This window comes from Mesoplodon mirus, assembly GCF_964341445.2.
Source record: "Mesoplodon mirus genome assembly, chromosome: 3".
In the NCBI taxonomy this organism is placed as follows: domain Eukaryota; kingdom Metazoa; phylum Chordata; class Mammalia; order Artiodactyla; family Ziphiidae; genus Mesoplodon; species Mesoplodon mirus.
In genome coordinates this window covers 35,201,201-35,221,221 of record NC_138978.1, presented here as the reverse complement: position 1 = coordinate 35,221,221, position 20,021 = coordinate 35,201,201, and the positions used below count along the sequence as shown (strand labels likewise).

Sequence of the window (20,021 nt, the reverse complement as noted above, 5' to 3'; positions counted from 1 at the left end):
ACATCTGGAGTTTCCCACTGCATAAATTATCCTCTTCCCAAAATAAAAGTTAAGAAGTAACAAAAGAGAATCATGCTGAGATCTCAAAACAAAAATCAAACATATGGTTGGAGAAATGGAATTCCTAAAGTTGTTTAATTCAAGGAGAATGTTGAGGGGGGTAATTTAATCACTTAATTAGGATTCTCAAAGTTATAAAGGAGAACCATAACTTTGAAAGAAGGCACAAAAATTGAAAATGCCAGAAAGGATGTTTAAGAAGGACCCGTAACCAACCCCCCTCAAAATTAGTATTTCTGTGGTAATTCTCTGTATTACTTTGCACTGATTCAAGCTCACTGTTTATACAGGCAAGGTGATTGAAAAAATATCATCCCCCACCCAAGCCCTTTTCTTTGAAAATAAAAATGGTCCTATATCTTTCATCTCATGCAGGTTTTAGGTTTTCATACAAAGTGACTGCAGCCACAGCATGGTGTAGTGTAAAGAGCACTGAAGTCGGGACCCAGAAACATGAGGGAATAAAGGTCCTGTCCCGGGAAGGAAGCTGCCCTCAGACACTGGCCCCATGCGTGGGAACGGGGAGGCCCCTTGGGAGGAACTGAGGATTCCACCAGACCCAAGGGCAGTGCCGGCCCGAGTCACTGTTTGGGGTCCTCTCTGGATAAGTGAGGGGAAGAAGGAAATAAGGGCCTATGTGTCCTCCAGAGGGAATCAGGAAGGAACCCCAAGCTGTACTTTATTCTTACATTACTGTGCCCTGTAATTTATTTGTCAACCTTTAGAATTAACTCCATTGATTTCATTCTTGTTTCCCCCTTAATTTCTTACTGAAGCTCTCTCTGAACGATTCTAACTTGCTTTTACTGAGCTATAGGGAAAAGGAGGTTTGACCCAAGCCGGGGGCCAAAGTGTCTGGGGGAGGCCAGAGAGATGAATGTGGAACGAGTTATAGCAGCTCTAAAAACAGGGACCTGCAGAAACCCGGCAGAGAGGGGTTGCCAGTGAGGCAAAGACCTCCTAACAGTCTTAGAGGCAACAGTAAGCTCTGTTTCCTTCTCTGCGTCACTGCTCTAACATTTGCTGTGTGACTGTCGGCACAGTGGTCCTTAAGGCCTCAGGTGCCTCGGGTATAAAGTGAACTTCATAATTCTGTTCCAAACGTTGGAACTAACCCTCTGACCCTCTGCTGGTCAGTGGAGTAGGGGAGGACATCGGTGCCACTTGAAGGGGGCCCCCGGTACCCACATGCAGTCATTAGCAAACAGGTACAACCTTTAGGTACTACTTGGCACTCTTATGCAATGATTTATTTAAAGCCAGTTTGACTGTTCTTGTCTTTAGTTTCTTTCCATCCTTTGCTCTTCCCACTGGCCCAGAATGCTACTGTAGTTGGTGGTTAAAGCAGTGCCTGGAACTTTGATTGAAGGCTTCAAATCAACTCTTAGTGTTTCTGATTTCATATCACAAGACAAATTTTACCCATGCAACTTCCTTCCACTTTAAGACATAGGACCCCAGAGCCCTCAAAAAGATCTAAAAGGTTAGAGTTACCAAGTGGAGTCAAAAGCATTCAATCTTTGCAAGTCTAATTTGATCCCATTAGATTATGCTGGCTGGCCATAATCGGCAAACGTCGGGCTACAGCCAAGTATGAGTTCCACACTCCTTCTCACATCCCTTATGATTATAAAATATAACATAAGCACAGGTAACTAAAATTTTAGTAAGGTATTTAAACACAGTATCTTAAATACCCTAAGACTTTTCTGACTTAGTGTGCATTATAAAATTTGTGTTAACAGTCAAAAGACTTGGCTGTAAATCAGAACTGTGCTGTCTGGTATTCTGACAAGACTGGGCTCTTTTTTAGAAGTGGGAATGGATTGATACCATAGCTTTAACTTCCCCAGAACCATACTACTTTTAACTCAGCCCACCAAAATATCGTCTTCAGCCAATCTAATTTTAAATGGAAAATTATATATACTCCTATCCTTTTGCTTCTGAGACAGCTTTACAATACCAGCCCTGCTGTTAGTTTCTCCACTTGGTAAGACCACCAGACGTGATCCAGGCATGCTTCAGATTACGTCCTCTCCCCACAGCAAAGAACAGGCAGCATTAGCCACACAGACCATTTCCACCAAAAAGAACGTTTGCAAGGCACACTGTACCTGATTGCCGAGGAAGAACTACAGACAGTAAGAGTAAAGGAGGGAGGAAAAGGAAGAGAAAAAAAAAAAGAGAGAAAAGAACGTTTTGTCAAATTAACACTAAGGAATGAAAATCATGTAATCATATTACCAGTTCCAAGCAGAACGACACATACTGACCATATTCTTTGTTAACTCATTTCTTTTACAGGTAATTAAAAAAAAAAAAAAAAAAGAAAGAAAGAAAACCATTATAAGATTGCTTGGAGCCTTATTAACTCAAAACCCTGGGCTGGATCCAAGGCAGAGTCACCCAACACTCCACTCTCCAGCTCAGGGCAGCACAGTGTGGCTCTGCTGGACCTTGAAGACAGTTGAAGACAGTTGTGACGTGCTAATGGAACCTCATTTTCCTAACTGCGTGCACGTAACTGTGCCATCTGGCCATCTAAATCCTCTTTGACAATCCTAGATCTTCCTTAGGACTGTAGAGAACCCTGACAAACTGCTGGATACATTTTAGGGGTCCTGTCATAGATCCCTTCTGTGCCCCGCCCTGGTCCCCAAAGAAGCTAAAACACAGCACAGTTCACTGTCAGTTATGGCCTCGCTCGGCACAGCTTTCCAGGGAAGACTACTGAGCAGGCTGAGCGTCCTGTGGGCCTGGACGGAGCTTCTCCAGCCCTTTCTGAGCCTGCGAGCCACTCGGGCTCACAATGACCAGCTCCCTGGGGGCAATGGTCAGTCATTAGATAACTGCTTCCTTATGATAAAGGTGCCTCCATTTCCTCAAAGACCTGTGTGGCAGTGAAGAGAGGGCTCTGAAACGTCTCCTATGTTGGATCCCATACAAGCTACTGCTGGCTAGATACGGCACGATTTTCCAGATGCAACTATCTGGGGCTCTAAAACTCAGCCCACAGGACTCCTGACATTTGGCACCTACAGAGGTGAGGGCCACAGACTGATTGCATTCCAAGTCTCCACTGGCTTTGGTACTCCAAGCATCGGTAACGGGAAGGTGGGATCAGCCATCTGCTGTGTGTCAGGCTGCTTTCACCTGTAAGGGCCACACAGCAGGAATGACCACCACAAAGGACTGGTTTTCTCTTTCTTACCCGGTATTTATTCTCTCCAATCTGCTCCACCTGAAACCTTTTTGCACATTTGCACTGAGCCACTTGTCTTGTGACCTATTGGTTGTGAACAACAGAAAAAGAGAAAAGTGTGAAGGGTAAAGCAAGACTTCCTCTTCAGAGAAACAAAGATTTTTATATGTCATCAGAGAAGCTCTTCATTACGTATTTTTTAGGCATCTCAGGCTTTTGACACATGCGTTTTATCTTCTATTGTGAGTCTCGCTAACTGGGATACTCAGACGCTGAGTATGAAAGAAATTCCCCAGTAATGATACAACACATTCTTCCATCCTGCTTCAAAATTTCCTCAATGTGCTAATACGCATGCATCAATATTAACTGACGAATAAAGCAAACTATGAGCTGATTTAAACTTCAACCTAGGAGCCCAAAATTCCTGGAAGTCAGTCCTGGAGTGCTCCAAGCCACTCTCCAAGACCAGGCCCACCGCCTCTCCCATCCCAGGATCAACTCTATGTGCTACCGATGAATTCACACTTTTTGGTGTGATACAATTTTCAGTGTGATACAGTTCTTAATTAGGCAGAAAGTTTGGTGGGTACACTTCATCTTAAACATTACTTTATGTTTCACCCCTTAAATGCTACACATGAAGACGCTCTCCTGCATCCCGAGGTAGGATCTCAGGACTGAGAGATGAGTCTGTTCTAAGCAACATGGTGCCCTGGAAAGGTTCCCTGCAAGCTGCACAGCACCACACAGAGGTGACTCACTTAGGTAACAATTCATCGAGACTGAGCTACAGCTCAAGAGTCGGAGATCCACTGGGGCAACACCATCCAAAAGGGGATCCCCAAAAAGAACTCCAGATAATCGCCTCCCAACAGACACGCTGAAGGGCTGATACGGCAATTACACCCAACCAAATTCAGGACAGTAGTAACCTATGGTCAAAAATGTACTCAAAATACAACTATTTCCCGTACCTCATCTTCAATTTTATCTGCATCAGTTGTTGGTCGATAAGCATCCTTGTTGGGATGGAGAGCAGCCACGAATTCGTAGTAATCAATGTAGCCATCCCCATCGCGGTCAAAAATGTCAGCAACAGCAGTCATCTCTAACTTGGTAGTAGGGAACTCTGGAGAAAATTAATCACATTTTGGAACATTAACTAAGAGGGCTTACTTGGCTGGTTGGTGGTTATATAAACACTTCTTTAAAAAAAATTTGTCTTGATTTTTTTCTGGAAAACAGTACATACTCCTTTTAGAAAACTTAGAAAATATATCATAAAGAAGATAAAAATCACCAAAAAAAAATATTACACAGAGCATACTCAAGTTTTTTGGCATTTTAGCTTATAGACTCATCTACCCCCCTCCCAATGCAATTTAAAACCAGAGGCCTAGCAACAAACTTCAGAATTTACTTATCCACTCCACTGTTGTTGGATATATAGATTATTTCAGGAGAGTGACCATTTGGAATTAACAGGATAAAGTTTTTCTACATTTAGATTACTGCCTTGGGTTCCTGACAACTGCTTTCCAGAGTGTGAATGTTTACAATAGCCAGAGTGACTTATTAAAATGTAAGCTGGACTATACTGTCTCTCAGATGGAAACCTCTGCTGGCTGCCCACTGTCTTTAGAATAAGATCTGATCCGTTCATGTTGGCCAACAAAGCCCTGCATTAATGGCTGTTTCCTACCTTTCCAACTTCACATCTTACCATCTCTAAGGTCATGACACTCCAGCCGTGTTAACCTTTCCATTCCTAGAACATGCCAACTTCGTTCCCATCTCAGCACTTTATATCTGCTGGGGCTCTGCCTCTATCTCTCCCCTGAAATCTTGACATGGCTGGATCCTCATCGTCACCTAGGTCTCAGCTCAAATATTATCTCCAGACAGGCCTTCCTGGGCCGCCCATGTGAAGTAACACAGCTGTGAGATGTGCTTTGTGATCTTGGCAAGTCACTTACAACTTTATGCCTTATTCCTTCTGTTGAAAATAAATGCGATCATACATTTTGTAAGCCGTTATGCAGATGCCAGAAACTGACATCATGAGGGACGTGATGTACGACATGATAAATATAATTAATTAGCACTGCTGTATGTTACATATGAAAGTTGTTGAGAGGGTAAATCCAAAGGGTTATCATCACAAGGAAAACAAATTTTTTTCTATTTCTTTAATTTTGTACCTATGAGATGATGGATGTTCACTAAACTTATTGTGATAATTAGTTCATAGTCTGTAAATCAAATCATTATGCTGTACATCTTAAACTTATACACTGCTGTATGCTACTTATATCTCAATAGAACTGGAAGGAATAAAAATTTAATCTGAATTCCTATTGAGAAACTGATATTGTAAAAAACTTATTTTAAAAAACAGGCGTACCTCATGTTACTGTGCTTCGCTTTACTGCACTTCAGATACTCTCCCTCCCCCTTTTAAAACAAATTGAAGGTCTGTGGCAACCCTGTGTCAAGCAAGTCTGTCGGCACAATTTTTCCAGCAGCATTTGCTCACCTTATGTCTCTGTGTCACAATTTGGTAATTCCTGCAATATTTCAAACTTTTTCATCATTATTATATTTGTTATGGTGACCTGTGATCAATGATCTTTGAAGTTACTATTGCCAAAAGGATTATGACTTGCTGAAGGCTCAGCCGATGGTCAGCATTCTTTAGCAATAAAGTATTTTTAAATTAAGGTATGTACATCGTTTTTTAAGATAGAACGCTACTACATACTTAACAGACTACAGTATAGTATAAACATCAGTTTTATATGCACTGGGAAACAATATTATTGCAATATTTGCTCTATTACGGTGGTCTGGAACCAAACCTGCAATATCTCCAAGGTCTGCTTGTACTTAGAACCTCGTTATTCCCAAGAGTTAGCTTCTTTTCTGTACCTCGAATGTGTTTTGCTTGCCATAATGTGTCAAACAGACCCGCTTTTTTTATTCCCAGCAAAATGATGGAGGTTCTTCCCTCCATCAAAACAATAGACCAATTTTAGTAAGCAGGTACATTACTTCTTCCCTAAGACTACAGCTTTAACTTGAGAAAGACTGTTTAGCCAGAATATAGCCTGCTTCTACAAAGTAGGTGCAAGGAATTATGACTGGACTCACTGGATGCTAGAATGCCATCGATAAACTCCTGACGTGTTATCTTCCCATCCTGGTCCTTGTCAATTCGCCGGAAGAAATCCATCACCCGAGACTTTTTGTGATTCATCCAACGCATATACTTTTTCCTCCAAACGTCAAAGTCAAAGTTGGCAAATTCCTTCAACTAGACAGAAATCAGACATGTCAACAAGACCTATTGTTTGGCCTTCAAACCTGCCCAGAGCATACGAAAACTTTCAGACATCCAGCAAAGCCATGCGGGCCTTTCGAGGGGGACCAACGATGATATCTGTGTATTGCATCTTTTGGGAACGCACACTCTGGCTCCTTCACTTAAAGCCATGATTATTTACACGAGCTGTGGGAAAATGGGAGCAGCGAGAGAAACGGTAACTGAACAACCACCATGGAAAATACGGAGCACGCAGAACAAGAATGGGTGGAGCCAGCCTTGCTTTTCCCTTGGCACTTTTTCAAAAGATCATCCCTTAGATGTAAGAGAATGGATTCTATCCCAGAAAAGACATCCTCAGCACTTCTCACTTATGTGATTTTGAAAGGAACTATAATCACAGAGAGGCCTATGTTTTCGAGGCTCAGCCCCACTCCCCACTGGTCTTCTGAGATAATTTGAGTTCCGGTTGGAAGCATCAAGAATCCAGTCCCACACCCAAGCACATTTCTTTGGGATGGCAGCAGAGGGAGTGAACTGTCCTTCTGACTCCCATTTTAAATATCTGGCCCTGGTAGATGGCAGCAGGCCTATGCAGTGGGCAGAATGATGCTGAGCTACTTGGACTATGTCAGTGACACAGACTCAGAATGACTTAAACAGTGCAGCGGTTTTCCCCCTGGTCTTTCAAACTCCAAAGTTGGAAGGAATGGGGAAAAAAGAAAAAGCCAAAACCAAATATGCTTAAAACTCAACTGGATCTACAGAAATAACAACAAAAAACACAGAACACTCACTTCTGGGCATAGCTGCTTTGATATGCACAAATAAAAAAATATAGAAGATATTAGAAATTTGTTTTAGAAACTAGGAAGTGAAGTACTATATTTTTTAGATTGGTTAATGATACTTCAAAATAGATTAGCTTTCCATAATCTACTGAAGAATAATACTGATAGAATAACAGGACGATAAAAACATTACTCGTTTCAGAATTGGGTAGCTTATATCTACACAAAAGGCTCAGTAATGGTCATTTTTGTGAGAAGCTCCACACTTGGCGGTAACCTTGCAAAGTTATGCCCCTGATCCTCAACCAAGGCCAGGTGCCAAGGAGGGTCGTGTCACAGGCTGGACCCTCCTGGACTGGCTGGCTGCCTGCTTTCCGCCACCAGTGCTACGGCCTATCTGTTGTTGGTTTCCTCACGTGTGTCTGTCCTCCCAGGGGGCCTGGAGGAGAGAGTCCTGGCCTACACTGCTCGGTTCCTCCTTCTGCATAAGTAGGTCAAGGCACACAGGTCATGTTCAGAGGGCCTCAGAAGGGCTGTGTTTTTTTTTTTTTTTTTTTTTTTTTTGCTGTACGCGGGCCTCTCACTGCTGTGGCCCCTCCCGTTGCGGAGCACAGGCTCCGGACACACAGGCTCCGCGGCCATGGCTCGCGGGCCCAGCCGCTCCGCGGCATGTGGGATCTTCCGGGATCGGGGCACGAACCCGTGTCCCCTGCATCAGCAGGCGGACTCTCAACCACTGCGCCACCAGGGAAGCCCAGAAGGGCTGTGTTTTGATAAAAGTCACCTCCCTCCAGGGAAGACTGCTTGGCGGGGCCTCACCTCCTCCAGCCTGTCCAAGGCGTCGTTCAGCTTCCGCTGCCGCTCCAGTGCCAAAAGCCACACCTGCTGCCAGCGGGCAGAGAGCTGGTTGATCCGTGGGTTTTTTGCTTCAGATTGTGAAAGGATTGGCATGGGAGGAGGTGTGGGCTGACTCAAAGACTTTCCTGAAAGGAAAAGTAATCATGAGATTAGAAAAGCTGGTTTTGTCACTTCACAAAGAGAAACTGCCATCTGTATGAACCTGAAAGATCTTCATAATGACGTCTGGTCAGTAACTGAGAAAAGGAAGTCGGGACCTGGCTACACTTAGACATGGAAGTACACTGACTTACAAACTATTGATGCTCTTCCCCAGCCAACAGGTACCTGTCTCATACCTTCCATCAATTCTGTCCTACCTTTGCAAACTGAGGAAATGTCAGTGGTTCTACAGGAGCAGATTTATTTTATGATGAAATTAGCGCAACAGTCAGCGCGGAGGACCAAAACATGGAAAGGTCACTGCAAAAGAATCTGCTTAACCACTCCAAATTTCATACCAATTCAAACAACTGGAGTCTAGTTACTGCTTGTCAGTGTTAAGAAAAGTGAGTTTCAAAAAACGATTTTCGTTCAAATCCAATATGGTTTTTGAAAAGGACAAAGCCATTTCTGCCGGGCGCTGGGGACGCGCTCATCAAGGAGCAGGAGGGAAGCGCCCTGCACGAGAGGCTGCCACGTACTGCTGCTACCACGGGACTTCTCCACGAAAGGCGCATGGGCTGGCTCCACGGTCTTCCTCTTGTACGTCTTGGTGACCCGGTCCACGTCAGGCTGTTTGCGAGTCATCTCCTCCATAAATGTCTGTTAAACGCAAACAACAAGGAAAAGGGTTGAGAGCTTTCTTGGACTAAGATGGAATTAGGCAACTTCTTACTCACAAGGGCCAAGCCTGTGACAGATGGAGCAATTGCAAATGCCTTCGTACACGGCTGCACTCCTTTCAAGAAACATGATTGTGGCCTTGAGTGAGGCACTTCATCAGGTGCTGGAGACCTGAAGGAATAAGACATGGCTCTGACTTCCAGGAGCTCACAGCTGAGTGAGGAAACCAGGCAGTCAGAGCAATGAGTGGCACCCAGGGCTCCGAAAGAAGGCCTAGGACAGGCACCCACAGCCCGAGGTGGGGAGGAAGGCTGCCCGGAGGCTGGTGCCTGAGCTGTGTGCTGCGGGATGAAGAATGAGCCAAAGACTGGGGGCAGGGCAGTCCCACGGACGCCTGACAGTGGAGCGAGCCAGAGCCCTGCTGATCACTGGCTGAGCTGAGGATACAATCAGAGGAGAGGCAAGAGGGACGGCTGGAGAGGTAGGCAGGAGAAAGGTCCAGAGAAGAGACACCATCAGATCTCTGTTTTAGAGCTATCATTCTGGCCTCAGTGTAGGAGGGAGGATGGAAAGGGGGGAGGCAGGCAAGTTGGGAAGCCATTGCAGTAACTGAGGCAAAACACAGTGAGGGCCTGAGCCAGGGCAGGAGAGAAGGAGCCAAGAAGTATTCTGAAAGTAGGACACGTAAGACCTGATGACCGGCTAAATGTAGGGGGTAAAGAAAAAGGAGTCACTCCTGTGTTGGGTGACTGGGTGGATGAGGAGAGAGGAGGCAGGTGTGGAAGGGAGGGGTGGGGTCAGGGCCAGGAAGCAGGGATGAAATGGAGTTTCAGAGCTGCCTCTGGCTTCCTGCATGCTGCAGACAAGCCAGGAGATGTGGAAGCCCTTGGTGTACAGGTGCTGGCTGAAGGTGTCAGGCCAGATACAACCTCAGGTATGAGAAGAGGGTCAAGAATGGAACTTCGGGGAACAACGTTAACAAGTGGATAGAGGAAGAGGAACCAGCTAAGAAGACTGAGAAAGAATTGTCAGAGAGATGGGGGGGGACACAAGAAGGGGGAGCTTTAAGGCACAAGGAATGAGAGGTGATAACAGAAGGGAGAGGGACTGGCCCTGATGGAAGAAGATAATCTCACTCAGGAGAGAAGGGGTCAATGTACGTAAACTTGATGGGAAGTACAGGGAGTCCTCACTGGCCAGGCTAATTACATAGCTAAAAAGACCTTATGTCCACAGCATAACTAGGCAAGATCCATGCTTGCATTTGGTGTAAATTATCATGGTTAAAAACCACATCTGTCTCCTAACTGAGCTTTCCTCTGTTCAGTTTAGTTTGATGTGTTGTCTGGCCATCTCTGAGTTCATGCAAGACGTCTTTCTGAATCCAGGTGTAATGGGATAGGTCCCAGGTAATGGGACCTTGGCACAGAGGCAAGTCAATAGAAACAGGATGTGGCAGGCAGATTTCTAAGCCAGCCCAAGACTCCTGACATACATGTCCTGTGTAATCTCCCCCTCAAGTGTGGGCAACACCTGTGGAAAGGGTGGGCAGTCACTCCCTGGATTTTATCTTTTTAAAATTAATTTATTAATTAATTAATTTTTGGCTGAGTAGGCTCTTTGTTACTGTGCGCAGGCTTTCTCTAGTTGCGGCGAGCAGGGGATACTCTTTATTGTGGTGAGCGGGCTTCTCACTGTGGTGGCCTCTTTTGTTGCGGAGCACGGGCTCTAGGCGTGTGGGCTCAGTAGCTGTGGTTCGCGGGCTCCAGAGCGCAGGCTCAGCAGCTGTGGCGCACGGGCCTGGTTGCTCCGCAGCATGTGGGATCATCCCGGACCAGGGCTCAAACCCGTGTCCCCCGCATCAGCAGGCGGATTCTCAACCACTGCGCCACCAGGGAAGCCCTGGATTACGTTTTATTATATAAGATCTGTCAGAGCAGGATGGAGGGTCTCCTGCTGGCTTTGAAGACAGACGCTGCCATGCTGTGAGACTGCCGTGTGCCTAAGACCTGAGGGTGGCCTCCAGGAGCTGACAGCCAGTGAGAAAAGGGAGACCTCCATCCTACACTGCAGTGAAATGAATGACACCAACAACCTGAAAGAGCCTGGGTGGGAACTGCAGTGTTGGCCGACACCTTGATTTCAGCCTGGTAAGACGTCCCCTGGTCCCCTAGATGGGGAACCAGCTACTTCAGGCCCAGAGCCCCGCCCCACGGAAACTCTGAGACAGTAAGCGTGTTTTAAGCTGCTAAGTCTGCGGGAGTATGTCCAGCAGCAATTAAAACACGGATGCACAGGGCCAAGGAAACGGGCTCTGTGAGCCATACAGGAAACACGCGACCACACGATGTGGTGAGGATACCTGATGCTCAGCGATAAGGGCTTTAACTCGGTCGATGTTCTGAGGGATTGGCTCCTGGTCCCGTTGAATGAGGGTGGTCTCGGCCCACTGGATCCACGCCAGAAGTTCTTCCAAGAGCTCGGCGTGGGCCACCAGTTCTGACAGGGCGGCTTCGAGGCGCTGCTGGTGCTGCTTGGCCCACGTCAGGACCTGCGGGGGAGGGAACCCGTCGGCTCCCAGTCACGCACATCCCTCGTTTTCAAAGCCCTTTTTTGTGTGAGCTTAACAGTGACTTTTAGGGAAAAGACCACCCAAGCAGTCAAGAAGCTTCACTCGTATTCTGGGGACAGAGCTGGAATAAGAAATCAGCTCCCCTGAAACCAAATGTAGCACGTGGTATTAGACACAGAACTTCTCAGGAAGGAGGGAAGAACACACCACGTGTCCACTGGGCGTCATCAAGGAACACATCACAACACCAGCACCATCCTTCCAGTTTTCTGCACGTTATCAAGAGAGCAGTCACTACTAAAATGCGAATAACTTGATTCTTGTTGAGATATTCACAGTGGGTGAGATTCCTTACGTGGGGGTGGGGAAGCTCTGGAGTATTTTACTGCTGTTCACCCATTTTACGGGGCACATGCGGTCTTCCCCTAAAACTAGGAACTCACCTCCTCAAAGCGAGCCCGGATGATGGTGATCCAGTGTTTGATGGTGGTGATGCAATCAGGATGGCAGACCACCAGAATGACTTCTCCCATGGCCACTGCTGTGTTAACATCCACGCGCTTTTCTTCCACTTTCTTCATGAATTCCTAAACAAACAAGATTTGAAACCAAAACCTTAAACCTCGTCTAGCAGCGCTGTTTACACTGAGAGGGGAAAACAACTTTAGTGTGTTTTTCGACTCTATATGTTGACACAGAACTCTAAAAGCCTGCATTTAGGCATCTCTGTCATTTTCTTTCCAGTTCTCAGAGGTGGGGGGAAGCGAGGGATTTCACAAAAATGACTTTCTCTGCACAGATGATAAGGACTAGAGAGACAGAGGCATGACCCTTTCCCTGATCTCTCTCTCTTTTTATAAATTCCTGCTTGGATTCATTTCCATACGTGTAAATGGTGCTGTCTTGGACACATATAGTGACAGATACAAAACACTATGACTTTTTTTTGGTTGTTGTTGTTGTTCAAGATGAGATAGGAAAAAGATTATGAATACTAATAGAACAGAAGGCAATCGAATGACCACAGCTTTTCTCCTGGACTCAGAGACCAAGTGTCCTTCCTAACAACCAGAGAGGAAGCTCCTGAAGACACACGTCTGTGAGCTCCACCAGCTCCCAGCCCTGTCTTCCCATCAGAATCACCCCAGGTGCCTCAACCCCCTCTTCCCAAACTTCATATATGCACATTACATTACAGATTTCAAAGGCAAATCTGCTTTGTTGCCAACACTACAACGTTTTAAAAATACCTACAACACAATGCAATGACAAAACCATGATGAAAATCTCTCGGTGGGAAACACCAAAATTAAAAAAGGAAACATTTCCCACCTTGTTAGCACAGTCACACTGAAGCCCCAGACACTGTATTATATTCTGCAGCTTGGTGAGCAGTTCTAGGGGCACAAATCAGGGCCTGGAGCTGGTAACGTAAGGAAAGTCACACAAGGTGTGTGCAGGTGGGGCGTAAAGGTAGAGCAGCCCATGTTTTCCTCTATATTAACACCAGCTGTTTGACTTGTTTACAACCAGCATGTGCTACTTTTGTAAGAATGAGTGGATGAGTGATCTTTAAGAGGTCACAAAACCCACCAATCGTTTCCCTCTCATTCCTGATAACGAGTAAGCTGGGCCCATTCTGGCTTTGCTCCTTTTCACATGAGGTGTAACGTTTCTAAGCAAAAGCTGCTTTCCGTTGGTGGCGGGGCCTCCCTCCCCATGTGGGTGGCATGGGTCCCTGCACCCGGGGGCTGGATTACCTTATGAGTGTCGATGAGCGACCGCAGGGCCTCTGTGTCATCAGGAAGTGCCCCCCGAAAACGCAGTGTCTGCTCGGCTTCAGAAAGCCATTCCAACAGCATGTGAATTGTGTCCCGAAACTCTTCTGCCTGAAATAACCAAGCACAAAAGACTGAACCTCTCTCTGCAGCCAAGGTCCAGGACACGGTATGACAGGGAACGGTCTGGTCTGAACTCAATGGAGTACCACAGGCACTTGAAGGCTCTATCAAAGCCCCACAAAGGTCATCTTTCATCTGCACAACTTGAAAAACCAACTAAATTCATTATTTCTCTTATATGGATGTGGGTTAAAAGCTTGTTGAACATTTAGAATATCAATTTTTGACTTTGTGTTCCTTACAAGACTGGCTGAAACCGATCCTGATAAAGAGGCTAGACTGACTCTGCTCAGGCCCACCCCCAAGCGCTGTCTGACCTGCTTCAAGGCCTGCTCAAGCCGGCTCTGTTTGCAGACAGAGAGTTTACACACGGTGTCCCAGCGAGTGCTCAGTTCCTGAAGCTGCCCTTTCACCCAAGTGGTGTCATCTCGACTGTTCTCAATCAGCTCCCGGCCTGATCGCTTTAGGACCTGAACGGTTCCCGTTCGCTTTCCCAGTTCCTTCTGGAAAACCTGGAAAAGAAAACAGGAGAATTAGTTTGTCTTACAAATGTTTTGAATTCAAGAAGTAAAACCACACAGAAAGTAGTCATTTCCTTCAATTCTCCTTGGTAGGTTCCAATTATGTGTCTTTTATGCACAGACGGAGGTGGGACCACAAGTAAGAAAGAACCACCACAGGATGTGGCTCTGAATGTGAGTGGCGTGACTTTGGGTAAGCTGCTTAACTGGAGTCCCAGTCTCCTCATCTGTGAAACAGGAATTATGCTGTACTAGCATCTCCAGAATTGTGGGAGGTTTTTTTTTTTTTTAATTAATTTTTATAGTTGATTTACAATGTTGTGTTACTTTCTGCTGTACAGCAAAGTGAATCAGTTATACATATACATATAACCACTCTTTTTTAGATTTTTTTCCCATATAGGTCACTACAGCGTATTGAGTAGAGTTCCCTGTGCTATACTGTAGGCTCTTATTAGGTATCTATTTTATATGTAGTGGTGTGTACATGTCAATTCCAATCTCCCAATTTATCCCTCCCTCCCCCCTTCCCCCTTGGTAAGAGCCCACCGGCCACGCACATAAGAATTTGGTGTAACTTCAAGGTAAAGCTCAACGCTTTGTGCTGAAGCAGGAGGACAGTACGTAGTTCAACATACAGGTATAGGTTACACTAAATGCTGGTGTGCACGGAGCTGGCCTGTCAGGTTCAGAAGTAGTTTAAAAAGCACTCATTTTCATTTTAAGAATAAGTGGAAATGGATATCTTGAGGGTCTCCTGAATTTAAATCCATTTTGACTCAACTGAGAGATATAAACAGGAAACTGGGGGGGGGGCCCTCAATGTGAAGTTTACACACTGGCAAATCTGAATCAAACCAACTTTGGTAAATTCCTCGTGGCTGATGCAGAATCCCTGTAACAGTTTGTTTAAACACACAGAGCAGGGAGCTGCCTCTCTGACAAGCAGAGACACAGGCTCTTTCAGACTTTCTTTCTAGGGGAGCTGTAGAAGGGTACCATGAGCCAAAGGCACACACAGGTGCAGGACCCAATGGCTTTGCCCTCCACGCAGCCCAGATCTCGCCCCTCACCTTGTGGGAATCCATGAGGTTCATGACGAGGTCCAGGTCCCCATGCACAGGCTGGTCCTCAGCCAGCTGTGGCTCCACCTTGTACAACCAGTCCACCAAGGCCTGCAGAGCGTCCATGAACTGGCCCGAAAACAGCAGGGCCTCCTCCAACTTGTGCTGCCTGAGAAAAGCACACAAACTTCACTGGTTTTAGTGGTTCTTTTATGAATGGCTCACAATTCTGACCACTGAACAGGAATACTGCTTGAACTTTATCTAGAGAGGGACCACTGTGTTAGAACAGTCAGAAATACTATAAAAAGTGACTAAGAGATGTTTAGACATTTTAAATTAAACCACTCTCTAAAATGGATTAAGCATAGTGCAGGAGGCCGGTGTAGATGCCCTTCTGGCATTTTAGAGTCCAACTGCTATGCACACGGTATGCTATGCACACCCTACAACCCAAGGTCTTTTTATTTACATTACACCACTCCAGTAGAGGGTGGTGGTTCTATTAACGATCTGGAGTCAGCAGTTCAACTCCTAACTCTCCACCAGTTGTGAGACTCTGGCTGTCTCTTTGAACCTCAGTCACTTCATCTGAAAAATTGGGAGTACAAATAATACAGAGGTATCATAATGCTTACATAGCATAGCTGGTACAAGTGGATAAAAGTACAACTTTTAGAACCAAATCTCAGCTCTGCCGCTTTAGCTGAGTGAGCATGGGGGAGTTAAGAAACCTCTTTGTGACCATTTCCTCATCTGTAAAATGGGAAGAACAGTACCCACACCTCAGTGGTTGTTGTGAGGGTTAATGAGCCTCAAGATGGATTGGAGGATTTGTACAGCGTCTGACACAAGAGACACTCAGTGAGACAGCTACTGGCATTACAAATTTGTGATTTACATGTATTTAGAGTTACAGATCTTCTATTACTGTTGGCCTGGTTTTATAGGCTTCTCTCTTTGTAATACAGTAAGGTTCAAGTTTAAAATATGATTATTTTAATATATTTGATTCAAATTATTTCATAACTCTCACTGAATTAACTGGAGATAGCAAGATGCTACTGTTACTGATACATTAGCTTTATTACCACTTTCTAGAATCCTATCACTGTCTCCTGGTTACTTTGGGGATAACACACAGATCCACGAAAGGGACATTCACACTCACCTCTCCACAGACTTGCCACAAACAGTATCCCATTTGTCTCTGACTTCTCCCAGTAAGTTGTCAAGTTTCTGAGTGTCATCAGGAAGCAAAGTCTTTTCTTTTAGTGCTCTGCCTGTTCTAATTGTGGTATCATACACAGGCTGTTTGCCACCAAGAGTTTTCTGGAACTCCTGTTCTCAGAAAGGGGGAAAAAAAACAAAACAAAACCACGCTAAAAGTCAGATGACATCGAGTTTTCAGGTGGGTAACCAGAAACAGTATGAATGTCACTACTTCTTGAACTAAAATTAACAACAGCTTACCCTGAAGAAATTTATAAGGTTTTGTCTGTGTCACATACAGCAGTGCATGACTATTTCTAAAAGCCCACAGTTTTAGCTGGTTACTCCCACAGTCACTTTGTTTGAACTCTTATTTAAATGAGCAATTGTCATGGTTAGACACTGTCCAGATACAAAATGGCTCTATGATCTTGGCTGTTTAACATTAACCGATTAGTTTTCTTTTGACTAGTTCTTTGTTTTTATCAAGCTACAATCAGTGAATACCAAGCTCAGGACCTAAGAGCAATGAACTGCTGTACCTTATGCTTTGAGAGCTGAAGTTTAATTTTGTCTGGGTCGTTGGATATCTCCAGCTCTGAGTCCAGGTGACTCTCTGCATCTTCTAGCCAGTCAATCAGTTTTTTCCAAGCTTCATGGAACTAAAATTATGTAAGAAATACGTTATAACAGGAATGACTATGCACATTACACAGCACTTTTATGTGAACCAATGCGGAGACTCAACACATGCAGCCCAAGGTTGTTCAGTAAATTAGTATCTTTCTTTTACAACTTACTTGTTTTGCCCGCTTTCTGGCATCATCCAGCAATCGCCCTCTTTCAATAGATCGCTGGACAACCTTCTCCCATCGAGACTGGACGCTAACCAGCAAATTTTTGATCAGAACAACATCCTGTTTCTGGCTAAGGAACTTTAACTGATTCCCGGTTTGATCCAGCTCAATGATCTGGTCTCGATGAGCATTTACTTCATTAGCAAACACCTGAGGGGAAAATATTGCTCTTTTTAAACTGGAGATAAGATCAAGGAGCATCACTTTCAATTGGTGCTTTCAAAAGGAGGGCAGCATCGTAATGCCACTGTTACCTTGTGCTCCTCTATCTGGGAAAGGACGGTGTTTAGAATCAGGCTGGGAGGAGAAGCGATGTTTAAACTCTGCTCTGCTAGAGTGAGCCAGTTGATAAATTCTTGCAGGGAATTCTGGAATTCTGTTGCCAGGTTGAGGGCCTCTTCCAGCTTTGACTAAATTTTAACACACACACACACACACACACACACACAGAGAGAAAAGTGCCAAATTCAAGAATTATAGTTTTAAGGACAAAGGCGTGAATTGTACACCAAATGAAATGACTTCTAAGAAGGAAGCCTCATTTAATCAACCTCCAAACATGCCCTGTTTGCAAAGAAGGGGACATTTTAGTGCTAGTGTTTGAAACTGAAACAACTGTGCTTGGAAAAGGAAAGAGCACAGTTTGCAGCTAAGTTGCTTTCTCTGCCTTTCCCCACTTCCTGGGACATTAAAGAACAGGAATAAAGGCATTCAAGCCATTCAATAAATGTAAGTGAACAGACCCTTTAGTGGTGACAGCTGCAGGATCTGCAACCTACTTTGGGCAAAGTCTCAGTCTCCTTTCATGTCCTTTTTGTGGCATAGAACAACTAAATGAAAAGCACTTTACTGTGAAGATGACGGTCACTGCAGTGCTCTCTATTTGAATATGTTTTCAGAAAATATGGCACTTGAAAATGTCTGAGTCTGAAACTTATGCTTATGCTACAGCAACAAAGGTAATAAAAGTCGGAACATTTCAAACAAAAATGTGACAATTTACATAGATGTAAATTTTTAGTCATTTTGATCTAAATCAGAATGACAAAAGAGAGTGGCTCATTCAGGGTGTGTGCTACTCTCCACGAGTACATCCCACTTCCACAGTCTACAAGCTCCATCCCCAGAGACCTCTACCCCAAACATCTGAGTGGTGGCCTCTGCCCCTGGCCCGTCTACTAGGCAGGCAAAGTAGAGTAATGACAGGTTGCTAAAAATGAATATATGCAAAATGTTCACAGAAAGAAACCTCAGAAGTACACTAAAAATGTTCACTGCTGTTAAATGGGTTGTGGATTCTTTCTACTTTCCTCTTGGTGTTTTCAGGTTACTTCTGTAACCTAAAAAACACTGTGATGAATGTTATAAAAATGCATAGACCCAGTCTAAACAAGTTCAGTGGGAAAAGGAAATCTACCTCAAATCTATCATAGAAATGCTTAGCAATTAATATATTGCAAGTTCCTAGATGGCAGGAAATCTTTCCACATCATTTTATCTATATAGTCTTTAACAGGGCTTAAATAATTTTAGTGATCCTGGAATGTAATGTTCTTACAAAATCAGAAATAACTGTCATTGACAGCTAGCCTTTGCTTGATCAATTCACCAACTAAAGTTGACCCCTTAACAACATGGGTTTAGGGGTGTCGATCCTCCGAGAAGCTGGAAATCCGTGTGTAACTTTAAAGTCTGCCCTCCACATCCATGGTTCTGAATCCAAAGATTCAACCAACTAGGGTTCATGTAGTACTGTAGATATACTTAGTGAAGAAAAAAAAATCCTGCATACAAGTGGACTTGCGCAGTTCAAACCCATGTTGTTCAAGGGTCAAAACTATATTCCTTGAGGCAACTTGTTCCATTGTGGCAAAACCCTCTAGAAACTACTTGATTTTGACCCAGAATCTACCTTGGTTTCTTTAACTAGTCTTAGTTCTACATTCAGCAGGAATTACAGACAAGACCCTGTCCAAGAATTAGAACACAGCCATACACTCAGGTCCTCTGCCCACTCTTCATGTAATGAAGCTACCAGACCCCACACTAGAGGGACCCTAGGAAATTAATGCTTCTCTCAAAGTGTTCATTGATATGTGTGAAGATGTGGTCTACTTCCTTCTGCACATTAAAGTTCATGATGACAGAGCTCATGCCCTTATTGTTTCCACTGTACACCTAGCACAGTGCTTGGTACATACATGCTTAACGACTACTTGTTCAATGGATGTGGCCAATGGACTTGGACACATATTTTACCGTTGCAGCTGCCCAGCACAGAAACTCTATGCAGAGTGATATTCTAGAACTCTGTGCTCATAAAAAACAATGTTTGGGGGCAAATGCCTTGATCTCTGATCACTTTTCGTTTGAGGAGAATTTGATTTTTGAGGAAGAGTAAGAAGAGGACATACAATTTACTGCTCTTGAGTATTAGTAACTAGACATCAAATTCCGTGTGAGGAATAATTAGTGATACTCCCTGCATGCTGTTCCCAACCTCCCAACTCCAACAAAACCTATTTTTAAGTCTATCACTGAGCAGTAACAGGCAGTAATGCCTTAACTGGTAGATGCAGAAAAGGAATGCAGTATTATAAAAGCAAGTATCGGCAGAAACTATCAGCATCAATGCAACTTGACATGGATGGAAAATAGAAACGTAATGGCAGAAAAGATGGCTTGATTTAGCACAAAGCCAGTTCTGAGGGTATCAGTTCTGCTAGCTTGCTACAATATAATGAAAAATCTTCCATAGAAACTAGATGATGATTGCATGTAATCATTAAGCAAACTACTCAAACAGTAATCAAACTGAATTTTGTGGTGA

General features: G+C 44.4%; 1 protein-coding gene across 19 annotated transcripts in view; it reads right to left on the bottom strand.

Annotated features, from left to right (window-relative positions):
• Window positions 1–20,021, bottom strand: part of MACF1 (microtubule actin crosslinking factor 1) — a gene marked incomplete at its 5' end in the record, with an annotated part of 343,589 nt that overhangs the window by 13,758 nt on the left and 309,810 nt on the right. For 15 of the 19 annotated variants that reach the window (XM_082612369.1, XM_082612354.1, XM_082612360.1 and 12 more), the window contains 15 exons: window positions 2,178–2,195; window positions 3,275–3,349; window positions 4,243–4,397; window positions 6,419–6,581; window positions 8,201–8,364; window positions 8,923–9,043; window positions 11,427–11,615; window positions 12,080–12,223; window positions 13,397–13,525; window positions 13,855–14,049; window positions 15,132–15,291; window positions 16,294–16,463; window positions 16,877–16,996; window positions 17,135–17,341; window positions 17,446–17,601. In XM_082612369.1, the coding sequence (XP_082468495.1) occupies window positions 2,178–2,195; window positions 3,275–3,349; window positions 4,243–4,397; window positions 6,419–6,581; window positions 8,201–8,364; window positions 8,923–9,043; window positions 11,427–11,615; window positions 12,080–12,223; window positions 13,397–13,525; window positions 13,855–14,049; window positions 15,132–15,291; window positions 16,294–16,463; window positions 16,877–16,996; window positions 17,135–17,341; window positions 17,446–17,601 (2,166 nt within the window). The remainder of the gene's footprint in view (window positions 1–2,177; window positions 2,196–3,274; window positions 3,350–4,242; window positions 4,398–6,418; window positions 6,582–8,200; window positions 8,365–8,922; window positions 9,044–11,426; window positions 11,616–12,079; window positions 12,224–13,396; window positions 13,526–13,854; window positions 14,050–15,131; window positions 15,292–16,293; window positions 16,464–16,876; window positions 16,997–17,134; window positions 17,342–17,445; window positions 17,602–20,021) is intronic. The other 4 variants (XM_082612361.1, XM_082612367.1, XM_082612364.1 and 1 more) reach the window with 1 other exon arrangement.